Source organism: Centroberyx affinis, unplaced genomic scaffold (genome assembly GCF_046629955.1).
Source record: "Centroberyx affinis isolate AG114_WGS23_722 - 3 ecotype Tasmania unplaced genomic scaffold, CSIRO-AGI_Caff_v1 ptg000521l_1, whole genome shotgun sequence".
NCBI lineage: Eukaryota > Metazoa > Chordata > Actinopteri > Beryciformes > Berycidae > Centroberyx > Centroberyx affinis.
The window spans coordinates 172,687-187,157 of NW_027279170.1; the positions used below are offsets into that span (position 1 = coordinate 172,687).

Here is a 14,471-nt window from a genome sequence, read left to right on the forward strand (position 1 = left end):
ATTTGCATAACATATACTCCACCGATGAGGTATAGTTGGAGGGGTGGGTGGGGGATTGGGAGGGCACGCGGCCCTGACTAGGGCTGATGGGAGATTTGAGGAGATTAAAAAGCAGGGTTCAGATTCTAATAAGGATCTCTGCCATCTGACGTGGGTGCCTGCACAGGCCCTTTATTGCCCTAATCCCCTCTGCTGACTGCTCATTTGGAATCAACAAAAATGATGGTGCTTCTAACACAGTGCTTCTAAGGTCTGCTGCATGCAGTATGAACAAAATAGAACCAAATTTGCAATATTACCACCGCTGAAAACCCTGAGAAGTTCTGTGCACTCTTATGTCTAACTCTAAAACGGTGGAGACTTATGCTAATCATGTGAAAAGTCAAAGATCATATCTATTCTACATGCAGATAGCTCTTGCTGGAAAATAACATTCAAAACATCCATTCTCAGCCCAGCCCTTGTTTTTCTCTACCCAGCAATAGTAAGGATGAGGGTGTCAGCTCCAGCTCCAGCTCCTGCCCTGCGCTGCATGGTTCCCCGTGGCCAAAACAACCCTGGGGACCCGTGCTTTAATCTCCACAGCAGCTGCCTACCAGGTCATAGCTGACCAAATATGAGAAGAGGAACATCTGAAACGAATCCCACATATTCTTGGGTCTGTACGGCTGGAGCAGAGATAGACAGGTTTAACACTGGAACAGCTGCACTGGCTTCAGCTTAAACATAAATCGTAAGTTTGCCAAGAACTTACTAGTGCATTCTCTCTCCAAATGAACAGATTCGACTAAATGAAGTGGCTGATTTAATATGGTAATTTCCTGTTGCTTGTCATTAGATGGCTTGATTAAGTGGCAATTACTGTAAAACAAGGCCTTGAGGTACACAACCACTAAAACAAATGATTAAAGCAGGCTACACCAGTCTCTTTGTGTTACTTTATTCAGATCAAGATACAGTAGTACAGCATCCCAATTGTGAAGACAATTCAAATAAAAATAAAAGAGCACAGTCTTCATGATATAGGACAATCAACAATCAAGGTTTATTTAAGAGACCAAAATGAGAGAGGAGACGGGGAGAAGGGAACAGCGGGAGCAGTTCAGGGAGAGACAAGTTTCTTTTTTCAACACAGACAATACATTTATTCAACCCGCCCATAACCACCCAGCTCCCACCCCATAATAAAACATTATGCAGCCTTCCGTACACATGCTCTATATCCCCATCCCACTTCCTTTGAAAGCATGCACTTGTTCTCCACCATGTATAGATTTGTAAGCAAAGATCATTGGATGGGCCTAAACATTCACTGACCTTATGCTTTTAAATACAGTAGGAATAAACAGGCATGACCTTCAGGGAAAACTGGGTGGAACCGGGACACGAGGAGTGCCTTGTTGTCTCCCTCAATCCCACAGCCCTGATAGCTGTGGTCAATTTAGTTCTACCATCCCATTAACACCCAAGGAATAATGTGTCCCTTACAGAAAAGAACATGGCAACGCTGGCTTGTTACAGAATAGGACAGGTGAAAACTGTTTACTTTACCCAAGCATACTAAAAGAATACGCCATTGCTTGTCAAAACCATTGGCACAAAGATTAAGAGCAATGACGAGAACATATTGCAGAAAATTACAACCACCGACTATTTCTTTTCCCACCCTTGCACATAACCAAATGACTGAGGGGCTGGAGGGGGGACAATTATGAGCTACACTTCATGACTGAGCTGGTCCCTATTACTTAATCCTGGAACATTGGGCTGAGGCAATTCATTTGTTTGACCAATTCAATCTTAGTCGTGTTGCTGCAGAGAACAAACAGTACACAAGAGAAGGGTAGCTGGGTGAGTGGGTTTGGGAAAAGGACACCATCTTTTTGAGAGATTGATGAGTACAAGCAACCTTTGAAAGGGTTCATCTGTTAACATGCAGTAATGGGCACACCCATATTTCTTTACCAGAGCTTTGTAAAGAAAATACTGTGGACCATTCAAGAGACACAAAAGGTTTAGCTTGGTGGAAGGAAGAACACCTCTACTAGAACTGCACAGACCTTCCCATCATTTCTCTTGAGAGCAACACCAGTGTCTCCGGGGAGAAGACGGCTATCAAAGGGCTGTTTCGGGAGGCGGCTCAGCAAAATAAACAGCATGTTCCACCATCTGCAGCAGAAAGTATGTGCCTAGCACTTAGAGAAAACAGTGCAGCAGCAGAGAGAGCTAGCACAGCCCTAGGTGCTAGGTAGTGAATACAGACAAGTGGTATGCTGCAACGGCCGTGGCTAAAGTACAGTAGTGGCTGAGGATGTAAAAGGGAGGAATGTGAGAGGGGTTCTGATTAGCGATGCCTAGCTAGTACAGTAGCACATTAGTCAGCATGCACCACTTAATGCAATTTCATCACATGTTGCCTTTGTTAAAGCACCCATTTACAGCAAAGGGAAAGGTTAACAAAGGAAGCCTGTGCTACGCCTGGACATGGACTACGCATTGGACAGTAAAAAAAGAAAAAGAAAAAGGATAAAACAATTGTTAACAGCTTTCTCTATACATTAACCAGTTGTTCCTGAACATCAATAAATATCTTGTAAAAGTGTTTGCGTTGTTGTTTTGGGTGGTTGTCTGGTTTAGCCATGCTGGGTGGGTTATGCCAGGGCCAGAACTGTGGAGAGAGAGAGGAGAAAGAGGTAATTAATGTTATTCACTACAGAAAGCAGTTCTACATGGATATGTGCAGCATTGCTTAATAATTCACTTCACACAAAGTTTATATAAGCTATGCCAAAGGAAGAAGAGAGAAATGCTTACCACTGATAGCCTCCTGGGCAAAGTACTTGACATCCATGTCTGTGTCTGTGGCCAGCTTCTCCAGCACTGGCTTAACTTCTGTTTGAAGGGCACTGGAGACGAACACACAGGATAAAGATATATTCACATGCACCGCTCGTCCCATGATTTTAATGAAACATTCTTTCTTTGTTATTGTGGAGAGGGGCTGATGCTGAAATCACACAGACAACATACTTGCTGTCAAGGACGGGGCCAATCTTCTGAAGGGACTTGGCCACGTTGAAGCGTACATTGGCCACCTGGTCGTTGGACATCTTAAGAACCACAGGCAGCATCTGCTTGGTGGTGATGTCCTGACCGCACGCCTCTGACAAAGCCTGAGAGACACAACACAGGCAACGTTTAGACATGACGGATGGGCAAGGAGGAAATAACAAGAAAATATATTAATCTAATTTACACAGAGGCTGGCGGACAGTATGGGGAAATGTTTCACGTCACGGGTAGACAAGACTTTTCCTTGAAAGATTCAAAAATAACTCCAAGGTCCTGAATGTGACAGCAGACTTTCGGGAGCCAAGGCCTCTGACTCACATTGATGCAGAAGAGAGTCGTCATCCTGTGGAGGTAGTTGGGGTCGTTGGCCATGCCCAACACCTTGGGCACAATGGTGTTCTGAGCCCACTCCGCTCCAAACTTCTCCACCAGCTTCATCAGGTTACAGGTGGCCGCCTCACGGATGGCGTACACTAGAGACAAACAGAGACAACATCAGATATTTGGGACAGGATGAGAAAGACTGCAATATAAATTCAGCAAATTGGCAATCTACATTGGAGCGTTAGATGTAGAGTATATTAAGTAGAGTGTATTATGTAGTGACTATGCTGAAAAGTGGTTATGGACTTTGTGGCTTTTCTAGTGCAATTTGTCAGCAGCAATTTAAGGATCATTCCTATTTTTTCCCCAGGTCATAATCCTATGTTGCTTTTAGCAAGAGTGGGGTAAAAACTAGGTGAAACAGGAATGATTTTGCTCTCTGGTATTTGCCACAAAAATTCAACCACTGCTAATGCTAAAAGCAAGAGACACAGGGGCAGTCACTCCATGTTTCAACATTGCATTGTTGATCCAAGATGATCTGACCAGATTTACGTAACATGCCACAATTGTCTCTGTGACTCCCATGTATTTAGTAATTTCATCTGAGCAATAAAACAAAATAATATGCAAAAAGTAATGTAATAAAAATGATGGACAGCCGCATAAAGATGACACAAGGCTAAACTATTCCACAGTGGGTTCTCAATGCCTTTTCATAAGAGGTACAATTGTATTTCTATTTCAATCACCAGAAATAAAACCGCTTAGAGGCTGCACGACTGCTCCCTCAATAACAGCTAAGGGCAGAATATGCCAGTAAACAGGATGATATATCTGGATAGATAACACAGACCGTTCAATAGCATCACGCAGTAGCAACACAGTATCCATCAGAAGTTTGAGAATAGAATTCATTCAATAGCAGCCTGGATCAGTATACTGCATTAGAAATTTCAAAATGGCAACTTGATAAGACACCAGACATATTAGCATTATCGCAAACAAAGCCATGTGTTCAGTAAATATGACGCAAAATATGTCCACGGATAAGATTAGAGACCCAAGAGCTCTGTAAAGACGCAGTATAGTGAGGAGAGTTCACATACAGTTCACTAATGACTGCTAAACTCATCTACTGTGCACCAATCGTCTGCGTGAAGATGGTTTTTGTATATGTATGTGTGTGACAGTGCAGGAGAGATTCTAGGCTGATTTCTGTAGTCCTTTCCTCCTTCTTTGAAGGGCTTACATAAGGGTAGCACAGCCCTAACCCCAGCCGCAGCCAAACACACACACACACACACTAGGAACATTCCAATGATGTAACCCAGCTGGCCCTTTGTCCTCAATAGCGTGTGTGTGTCGCTAATTGGAAAACTCAATGTGAAGAGAAGACCATACTTATAGAGTGAAAAATGTATGCAAAAGACAATGTTCTAAGTTATAAAATGGAGCAGTGTGTGTTTGTGTACCTTTATGGGTACAGAGCTTTCCCAGTGTTCGGATATGGGTAATTCTCTCCCAGGTTAGCGTGCAATGGCTGCTGGGTAGAGAGAAGAGCCTAGGGCAAACCTGCTGCAGATCTAAGCTCGCCCGCTGAGTGACCCAAACTGTGCAGTCTTACCTCCACTAACTACAGCATAAATCCACAGTATTAACTGTAGGTTGTGGCCTACTGGAACAATAAGGCCAAACTACGGCTAAACTAGGTCAGGTGGTATGTACAGCAAGTACAATTCTTTCATGTAACAGGGTAAAATGAGTAGCTAATCTACCCTATGGTGTCTAGTAGTACAAATACCTATCAAAACACACTGTACAAAGAATGTAGTAACTCCCAATTAATAAGATTATATCTCCCACTTGGTATTTCAATGTGCTCTTTCCTCTACACAACTAGTGTGCAGGACTGGAGAGGAGTGCTCTTATTGAGAGTCCTCTAGCATTGGCACGGTAAGCAGGCGAGAGCTGCAGATACTCACGTCTCTCACCCCTCTGCTCTCACTCCCTCCCCATCTACCGCAGGCTCTCTCCATCAAGGAGAGACCACAGGATGAGGGAGGAAACGAGGTGAACGGAAGGGAAAATACTCAAACTGGAGCATGCTAAGCAAGCAGCATGGACACAAATCAGCAACCCACTGAGAGTGACCTCTGTCTGCCGATGGGCTGGACGCAGGCCAGAAGGCACGAGATACGGAAATCTCATTTTAATGATGCTACTACCATCAGTTGAGGACAGAAGATATAGTCACTGACACCAAGGTTGAAACACAACGCTGACAACTACTGCGTCCATTCTGCAATACATAATGGAACAGAAGCAGGTTGTAGCCTGAGAACATATTGCATGTGTCATAATTCAAGAGAAGAGGTAGTGGATTGTTAAGGAGTCATAGGCTGATGTGGGGTGCTTTACCATGGTCAATGAGCCAGGCCATACAAAGGGTGTTGAGCTTCTCGTCAAAGAACTCCACTCCCTGAGGACACAAGGACACAGCGTAGTTAGGGCAAGGGAGTCCAGAAAAACAGGCAGTATGCTTGGAGGCACCAAGAAGACCTTTTAACACACATTTTCTATAGGACTTTCTAGTGGTTTCTGGTAGGAAAGCTGGCTTCAGAAACTCCATGACTCACCAGCTGTCCTGCCAACAGGGGCATGTACTCTATGATGGCTAGGCGGACCCTCCACTTGGCATCCTCGGCTAGCTCCACAATGGCCGGCAGCAGTGACTGGGAGAGCTGACGGATGCCAATCACCTCATTCACACAGTCTAGGTTGGAGATGATGTTGAGACGCACCTCAGGGCACTGGGAAAGGCAGGATACAGGAAATGATGAAGTTAAGCTCACAGACGCTCTTCCATATCACCACAAAATCTCCAAATATTAAGCAAATCAAATTGCATGATTACAACTTGATCATTTCCAGTGTTGCTTTCTACTCACTCCAGGTGCAGATCTCTTGGCTCTGCCCAAGCCATGCTACTTTAGTCACTCTAAACAAAAAAAGCTCAACGTGACATTGAAGTAGTTTTGACCAGAATAATGTAACCTAGCCTAACTGTTGGGTTTACATCCAATAGCCTTATATGGAGATCTGCTTTCGTTCTGATTTTGATAGCACATTAACAATGGCAACTGCTTAACAAACTTTTCATCAACATATTTCTCAGCCAGAAGCCTTGTTTCCCAGCTTCAGACTGTTCACACCAATTTGACACTATGTCAAGCTTGTTAACTAAGTAGGAACAGACCAGCAGCCAAATAAGGCATGGTGTACAATTGCTATAATTCAATCCTTGACTGAATGACATATCAGTTAGAAATTCTCTACAGAATGTTCTCCATCTTGTTCCCTTTAAAATTGTCCTCAGATGGATGCACCTCAAATTTGGGCAATTTGCAAGTCAAAGCTGTCAGTTTGGACTGTAATCTAATTAGACACACACTCCTGCTCTTGTTTTGTGCTTTGAGGAAAATGGGCCATCTTTAAATAGGACCAAGGAAAGCAGCGGTGGAAATGACAGCCTCTGGCCTTCCAAAGCATTTATATACCTTTGTTTTTAACCTGCCAAACTCATGTCGGATCTCAAAAATCAAAGTAAATGTTCTAGAAATGTACTGATTTGTCAAGACATGACTGGGCTACCATCTTTCTAGATTAATCTGTTAAGATACAGATGGAGGAAGAATGTACAAGGACATTAGTCTGCAACCTTGCCTGTACACCTATATAACCCACTGCTGTGCAATGGATTCATTCTGCTACTGGAAAAACTCCAAGAACAAAATAATTTCAAAAGTAGGTCTAACATTGCCAGCAACAAAAATAATTGAAATGCTAAGCAGGCAAACTGATGCATGGGTATGTGCAATTTAATTACAAAACTACTCAATGAGCTGCAGGATTAAGTGGAACCTTGGTCAACCTACTTTAATATATAATTACAATATATAGGCCAATAATTTATCCAGTTATACAATCTCCAGCTTTTCATTATAGCTCCCTCTAGATACAGCTATGCAATCTTCTTATTCTAAGGTCTCAGTCTGGCTGCCAACAATATGAGTCATCCTCCTACCCAGGCCAGGTACATCTGGTGGCTGTGGCTAAGTGGAATTAACCTGTCTCAGACAAGCTAATCATTGTGGGCCATGCCAGACCAGAACTTAGTCAAACTTAGAATGAGTTTACAGGAAGCTTTCATTGAGCCACCTAAACACCTGCATGAGCATTTTGAAAACCAACTGTGTCAAATGTGGAATTTGGACCAAATTGGGTCCAAAAATGACATGTCTGCATTTCTTTTACCTCGTCCTTGAGCTGAGCCAGGAAGAGGGGCAATAAGTGCTCGACGGTGTTGTCCTTGCCCAGGATGGTCGAAAGGCCCATAATGACAGAGGCCAGGGCCGACTTCACATGCTGGTTAGTGTCTGACACCAGTTCCTGGTGAGGGATGGGACACATAGGAGACAGAGGGATAAGCACACAGTACAGAATGGTAAAAAAAACAAAGAAAACGATAATTTCATCTGTTCATCCAATCATGAGGAAAAACTGTAACATCAGGTGGTTTGGGCCATATTTACAACACAATTAAGATTGAGGGGGTATAGTCTACTTAGTCTTATGTGTTAATGTTAGTGTAGACAATAAACAGTCATTGAAATTAACTACTGTAGGTGAAGTAACTTCAAATATGATACAATAGTATAGTAGTAAAAAAGAGCATAATTTAAACAAAAGGTACTTGAGCTGCCTAACGTCCCACCATTATCACCGTGATATATTAAACATAACCTGTTATGCTAATGAGATAATTAAGCTGATTAATGCATTAATTAGCAAATATGTCTATGCCAACATACTTGTCACACATGGGTGGGAATTAATATGAACTCTTAATCTTAAAAGCATTAAGGAATTATAGTAGTTTCAAGAAAATCAGTGATCGCTAAACTTTTTTTGCAGCAGAGGTTGTGTTTCGGTTTGCTGCTCCCTGTGTAACTGTGTTCCACTGTTGTCAGGATAAGCAGAGTTGCCCTTTGTGACGGAAATGGATCTGCTCCATTTGCACCCTGCTCAGACTAACAACACTCTACAGACCCAGACATCTCACTTTAGGCTTTAACTCTCAAAATAGGCATGTGCTGCGTCACAACCGTCAGTGATTAAAACTCTGGAAAATTTAACACAATGAGTACTACTGTGTTTGCAAGCAATTCAGACACTGGACCTTGAACTTTTTAGGGCATGCACTGCCTCCAGAAATGAGTACACAATAAAAAATATCAACTGGCAATGATCTTGGGGATCTGAATTGGTACGAGGATTGAACTGTGCTGTGGAAAACCACTTATACAACAGTGCCACCTGCTGTCCAAAAGCTGACGTCCTTTTTTCCAATGTATGAAACGTTAACCTACATTAATGGGTTTGATAATTTAATCAGATCAAGAGGATCAAAAGGACACACAGCTTCTTCAGATTCAGTGCAGTGGGAGTTATTTCCTGAAAAAACGGTGGATCTGCTGGTTCACTCAAGACTTCGTCAAGAGGACGTCACAAGACCTCAAGACTGTATAAGAGCCTTAGGGAAAACTAAAAAAAGATATGCTGCTATTAACATCAAGTCCTTTTCGGAGCTTTAGAACTCATAGCAAATCAGAGTTTCTTCCATCAAACTGAAAACTGAAGCATCTGAGAAATGACATGAGTGTGGCAGATGAATTTATTCTTTACCTTGACGCAGGGCAGAATGTGAGTCATGATGATTTGCTCACGACTGTCCTCTGGAAGGTTCTCACAGAATTCTAACAAAAATAAGTTTTACACACTTAGTAAAATATGGAAAAAACATAACTGAACAAGAATAACCTGAAACATGTTATTCAATGTCATCAATGCAATTTCCTTTGTCCATGTATTCTTCATTTTGCCCTTAAAAATCCAGTTAAGAATGAATGCATTTATGAATTATCAGACATATGCAGCAAAATGGTGTGACTGACCTTTGACTTTGTTGGCTGCAGCAGCACGGACCTCGGCTTCACAGTCCTTCAGAAGGTTCTGGAAGGCTGGGACCAGGTCGTTCTTCGTGATCTCTGGTCCTACTGCTTTCTGAAGCTAGAGATTCAATAGGACAACAACTAGTTTAAATAGTGCAAATTACCACATTAGGCAAAATATCAATACAAAAGACAAGGTGGGTTTTAAAATAATGACAAAAAAGGACAAAGAGTCTTGTATTAGTTAGTTACTGTTGGTGTTAAAGGGGGGGATAAGAATAACTTTGTTGATCCCCAAGAACAACGGTTGATCACCTTGATTACAGCAGCAAAGCATAGAGGTGTAGGATGGAGAAAATAACAAAAAAGGTATCATAGGATATAAATAATAATAGGTTTCTTCACCAAACATCTTTTGTTTGGTGCTCAATCATTTGACCCACTATTGGTGTGGCGATTTTAGCTACAGAATACAATTTAAATGTGAAAAATTTCTGTGCTGCACCTGCTGACATCCTGTAAGGCTCTGATAGGTCAACAATGTCTAGATCTAAACCCTACTTGACTTTGTCTATCCCAGTTGTATCCCAGTTGAACTTACAACTTGACACTGTCAAGTTTTAAGTTCATTATTGAGAAGGAAAGTCAATGTTTACATACACAGAGAATTACATACGTATCCCTGTTTCTCACGTAACTCATACCCTAATTATGAGAAATCTGGTTAAGATGCCTGGCTTACTCCCATAATAAACAGGTTACTATGGCATGTAAACATCTTACTCCTTATGCTTTTGGTTTAGCCCTATGTGCAAACTCAGACTCTCAGAGCATTATAGGTACATTTTGATGTCAACAAAAAGCATGATGGCTGCCAGGTATCTGGCGGCCACATCTTTTTCACAGACCATTTTATCTGTGGACGTGACACCACAGGTAGACAGGAATATTCTGCTGACTGGTTTATTCATACCAACATGGATACTCAAATCGTAGGGTATCCAAGGTTCATGTAAACAGTTTAATCCAAATAAGATTACAACTAATGTCTGGGTTATTCTATGCATGTACACATTGTCTTTGTTACACATATAGTAAGGCTGACAGAATGAATTTCAATAATCAAATTTCAACTGAATCAATCTCGAACCCATCACTGACTTCCTATTCTTTGCCCCATAGACTCACTCTCTGTTGCTCTAGTGATATTTTACAATATTCTAACCTGCTAGTTTATTTTTAGCACACTATTGCAGGTGGCATCACGGCAGAGAACAACCAGCCTGATGAGGACAGTACTACTACTCTTAACTACTCCTCGATGTTTGGATTTTCACATCAGGTGTTTTTTTTTTTCCATAAAATAATTTACTTTACTCCTGAAAATCGTCTTTGCATTGAGAAAGGGGCACTGCAGCAGTTTGAAAAAATTAGGCCTACATTGTTTGGAGAAAACAAAACAAACAAACTCAAAACAAAAACAAAACACCACACTCCTCCCATTACAAATCCATAGCAAGCTTTTCCTGACCAAATTAAAATCACTGCACTAGATATTTAAGACAAGACAGTTAGGTCAACATGGTTCCAACAATGGGTGTGATGTAGAGTTTCACGATATTCCCATGACGTAACATTTCCAATGACATTCTTTCCGGGAACGTTTGTGCAGTTTTCAGCTGAGAAAACTCTGAATGGATAGTTGTTCCAAGTGCAATTAATGTGAAACAAAATATAAAATACTTGTTGGTAGATTTTTGTAAAGTGGCCTTTTTATAAAATTTCTTGGTACTGGTACTTCAGAGAACTTATGCAATTCCTCGGCAGTGTCGGCTGCTTACTTCAGAGAACTTGTCAGCGACCATGTAGCGGACCCTCCAGGACTTGTCCTCTGCAGCCTGGCGCAGGGTAGGCATCACCAGGGTCTCCAGGTCCTCCTGGGGCAGCAGGGTGGCAATGCTGACACAAGCCTCCACCGCAAGCAGCCGCACTGAGTCCTGACGGATAAAAGTAATGGGATCAGTTTGGACATCCACTGTTTCAACTGGAGAGGTAGATTTAGGCCTGTAACAACATTTTAGTTTGGGATGGTGAAGACAAATGTTCATATCACATACCTGCTCATCAGAGGCCAGTGCAGTGAAGAGGGAAATGATGTCACTCTTGACATAATCTAGCTCCAGGACCTTAGCAAACTCCCCCAGCTTAGATGCTGCAGCACGACGCACCATAGGAGTGTCATCTGAACACAAGGTGCGGAAATGCCTGGAGAGATAACCACACACAAACATTATGCCAGAGGCACAATACAAACTGTACAAAGCAGATCTGGTTGGAAGCCCAAGGTATCACTTCAGCACTACTCGTGAAATATGCTAAATGAATGCATAAACTGTATAAATGCAAGTCATTTAGAGGAAGTATGTTTTTTTCTTTCCCCTCCCTGAAGAAGCCACTTACTGGCGGATCTCGGCCTTGACAGTGCTGGAGACGCGGGGATAACAGACGCTGAAGAGGCCGCAGGCAGATGTACGAGAGGTGAACCAGTCACCGCTGGCCAGCCGCTTGACCAAGGGCTCAAAGTGGACCTCCAGGTCAACTGGAGAGTGCTCCTGAGAGATTTTGCGCAGGGACTCCACAGCCTTGTCTCTCACAACTGTCTCCTCCACTGTGGCCAGACTCTCCAGAGGGGGCTGTGTGACGAGAGAGGAGAGGTGGTTACAGCCTCTGCTTCAAGCTTATGTATTCAAACACACAATATGTTAGGTATCACATGCAAGCACATGTGATACCTCCAATAACTAAATAAATGCCCACACACCCTTTCCTAATATCATAAATGAGCTCATTTATGAGCTTAGGAGAGGGTGTGCGTAAGTATCCATAATGATCACATGACATCTCAATCACCGAGGCCATATTGTTGACACTACCAACAGCCAGGTGACAGTGTAGCAGCTAGAGACAGCATTCTTAACAAACAACTCTCATGTCAAAACTTGTTGTTTTACTGTTAGAAACTGTGCCAAAATTTGTTTCCCTTACATGTGATTCTCCTGGCAGTGTATTCACCTCAATTACACACCAGGGAAGAATATAAACAAAATAATTTACATTTTTTTATATAATTTTCCTAGCACTGGCTTTTCAAACGGTACAACATAAAAAGGACGTTTCACAGGCAAAACATTTTTTTAAATGAAAGCAGCAAAGCACAGGTAACCTACCTAGTTGCTTAAGAATGAACAAAGATTACACCTGTTTGTCATCTTATACTACCATTACTTCTACAGAAAGCTGCCATTTATTTAGCTCATTTCCTCCATGACAATTTCAGTGTGCAGTGACAAAACACCACCACATACTGAGTATTATGTAGTAATATTTACTTGACTTAAGACTAGCTCTATCAATTGAGTAGGATTCAAGCATCCAATTAAACCAATCTTTTCTTCATATCTGCTTTGATGAATTCACTAAATTAGGTGTAGGTAGCGAATTGTCATTAAGTGATCTCAGCTGCAATGCTAACCAAGTAATTTTACTGTTGTGCATTTTATGGTGGCACTTTTGTATTTAGAGATCAATATCCACATAATGACCAGCAACAAATTAAAAAAGTGCAAGCATCAATCACTTAAAAAAAAAGCCCTCTCAATGCTGGCTATATCAAAGCTCCTCAGACTAAGTTGAAAGTGTCTGACTTTGTTTAAAACTGTTTAAAACCAGGGAAGATGCATGCCCTTATAGGCAAATATTCACAGCAATTCTCCGGTGAGCCAGATACTGCCAAACTCACCAGGAGACAGTGGACGTACTCAGGCCCTCCAACCAGCATAGTGAAATTGCCAAGCTGCTCAGCCAAGGCCAGGAGCACCTCATCTTCATCATAGATGGTGTCTACAGGATGAGAGACAGAAATCAATCCCAACTGACATCTATGCATAAGAAGAAACAGCTGAGCACAGATTCTGTGGTGAAAATGTAACCCTGTGACTTGGAATGGTTTGAAGTATACAACATATTCAGCAGTTTTCTGTATGACTAACAATCTCTGGAAAAGAGGGTGAGGTCAGAGTTGCTGTGTCAGGAGTCAGGTGATACTTTAACAGGTCAGATGATGACTGGCTGACTTACCTGTGAGGAAAGGAAGGAGTTCAGTGCGGGTCCTCTCTACTCCAAGGGCCAGGGCAATCGTGGACAGCTTTTTGATGCTGTTCAGACGTAACTGTATACAACAACATAATCATGAGACAATGAAGCATTCCTAACAATGCTTAGACTATTTCATTAATCTGTGCCAGATAGAAACACCCTATTTTACCTTGGTAACTCAGCTAGAATTACAGTGATTTACTAATGTTTGTATCCTGTCTGCTGGCCGTCATCGTAGTAGTAACTAGCGTTAGCTTACGTTGCAAAACGGCGATTAAGCTATATAGCTGAATGAAACATTAACCTTTATGTTCGTTAACAACCGTTAAACTGGCGGGTTAACAAACAACAGTCTGAGCTGCCCACTGCGGCCTGTTGCCAAGTAGGGACGCTCCACTGCTGTGCTTGCTAACGTTAGCTTACTGATAGCAACTAGCGATACGGTAGCGGCTAACCTAGTGACCTGGTTAGTTTGCCCTACCAATTTTCTTCATATTTAACCAGTATAAACACTGTGACCAGTTGTCAATTTCATTATCTCCATTTTACAATTAGCGTCGAAAACCACGATAGCAAACTAGATCAGGGTGCGCCCGGCTGAAAATTCCTGACAGGCCTTGACCGGGGATAGCATCCTTGCTAACTAGCCTGCAATCAGGTACAAATATAGAAAGTATGTCAACATGCCCCTATTTCACTGTACAACAAAAACGGCGATTACAGCGAAACACAGGTAACTACCTGAACGTCCTCGTTCCGCAGCTCGTCAATGAGCACGGCAATAGGGTAGAGAGAATCGTCTCCATCAGCTCCTGCCATTTTGGATAATGTTGCAGATACAGAATGGCGCTGCTGTGCTGCACTACGGGGTTTCTGCCACAGAGAACAGCAACTAAAGGGCCCTCC

The 14,471-nt window shown here is 42.3% G+C and overlaps 1 protein-coding gene across 1 annotated transcript; it reads right to left on the reverse strand.

The window, feature by feature from the left end:
• Positions 1–924: 924 nt before the first annotated feature.
• ppp2r1bb (protein phosphatase 2, regulatory subunit A, beta b) lies at positions 925–14,442 on the reverse strand. Its single transcript, XM_071517780.1, has 15 exons — positions 14,307–14,442; positions 13,548–13,638; positions 13,210–13,310; positions 11,871–12,103; positions 11,528–11,675; positions 11,252–11,407; positions 9,414–9,528; positions 9,145–9,215; positions 7,714–7,848; positions 6,036–6,209; positions 5,818–5,878; positions 3,391–3,545; positions 3,031–3,173; positions 2,815–2,906; positions 925–2,668 (listed from the first exon to the last, which is right to left on the reverse strand). Exons 1-15 carry the CDS (start codon positions 14,382–14,384, stop codon positions 2,652–2,654), a joined length of 1,770 nt encoding a protein of 589 aa, XP_071373881.1. The 5' UTR covers positions 14,385–14,442; the 3' UTR covers positions 925–2,651.
• Positions 14,443–14,471: the final 29 nt, after the last annotated feature.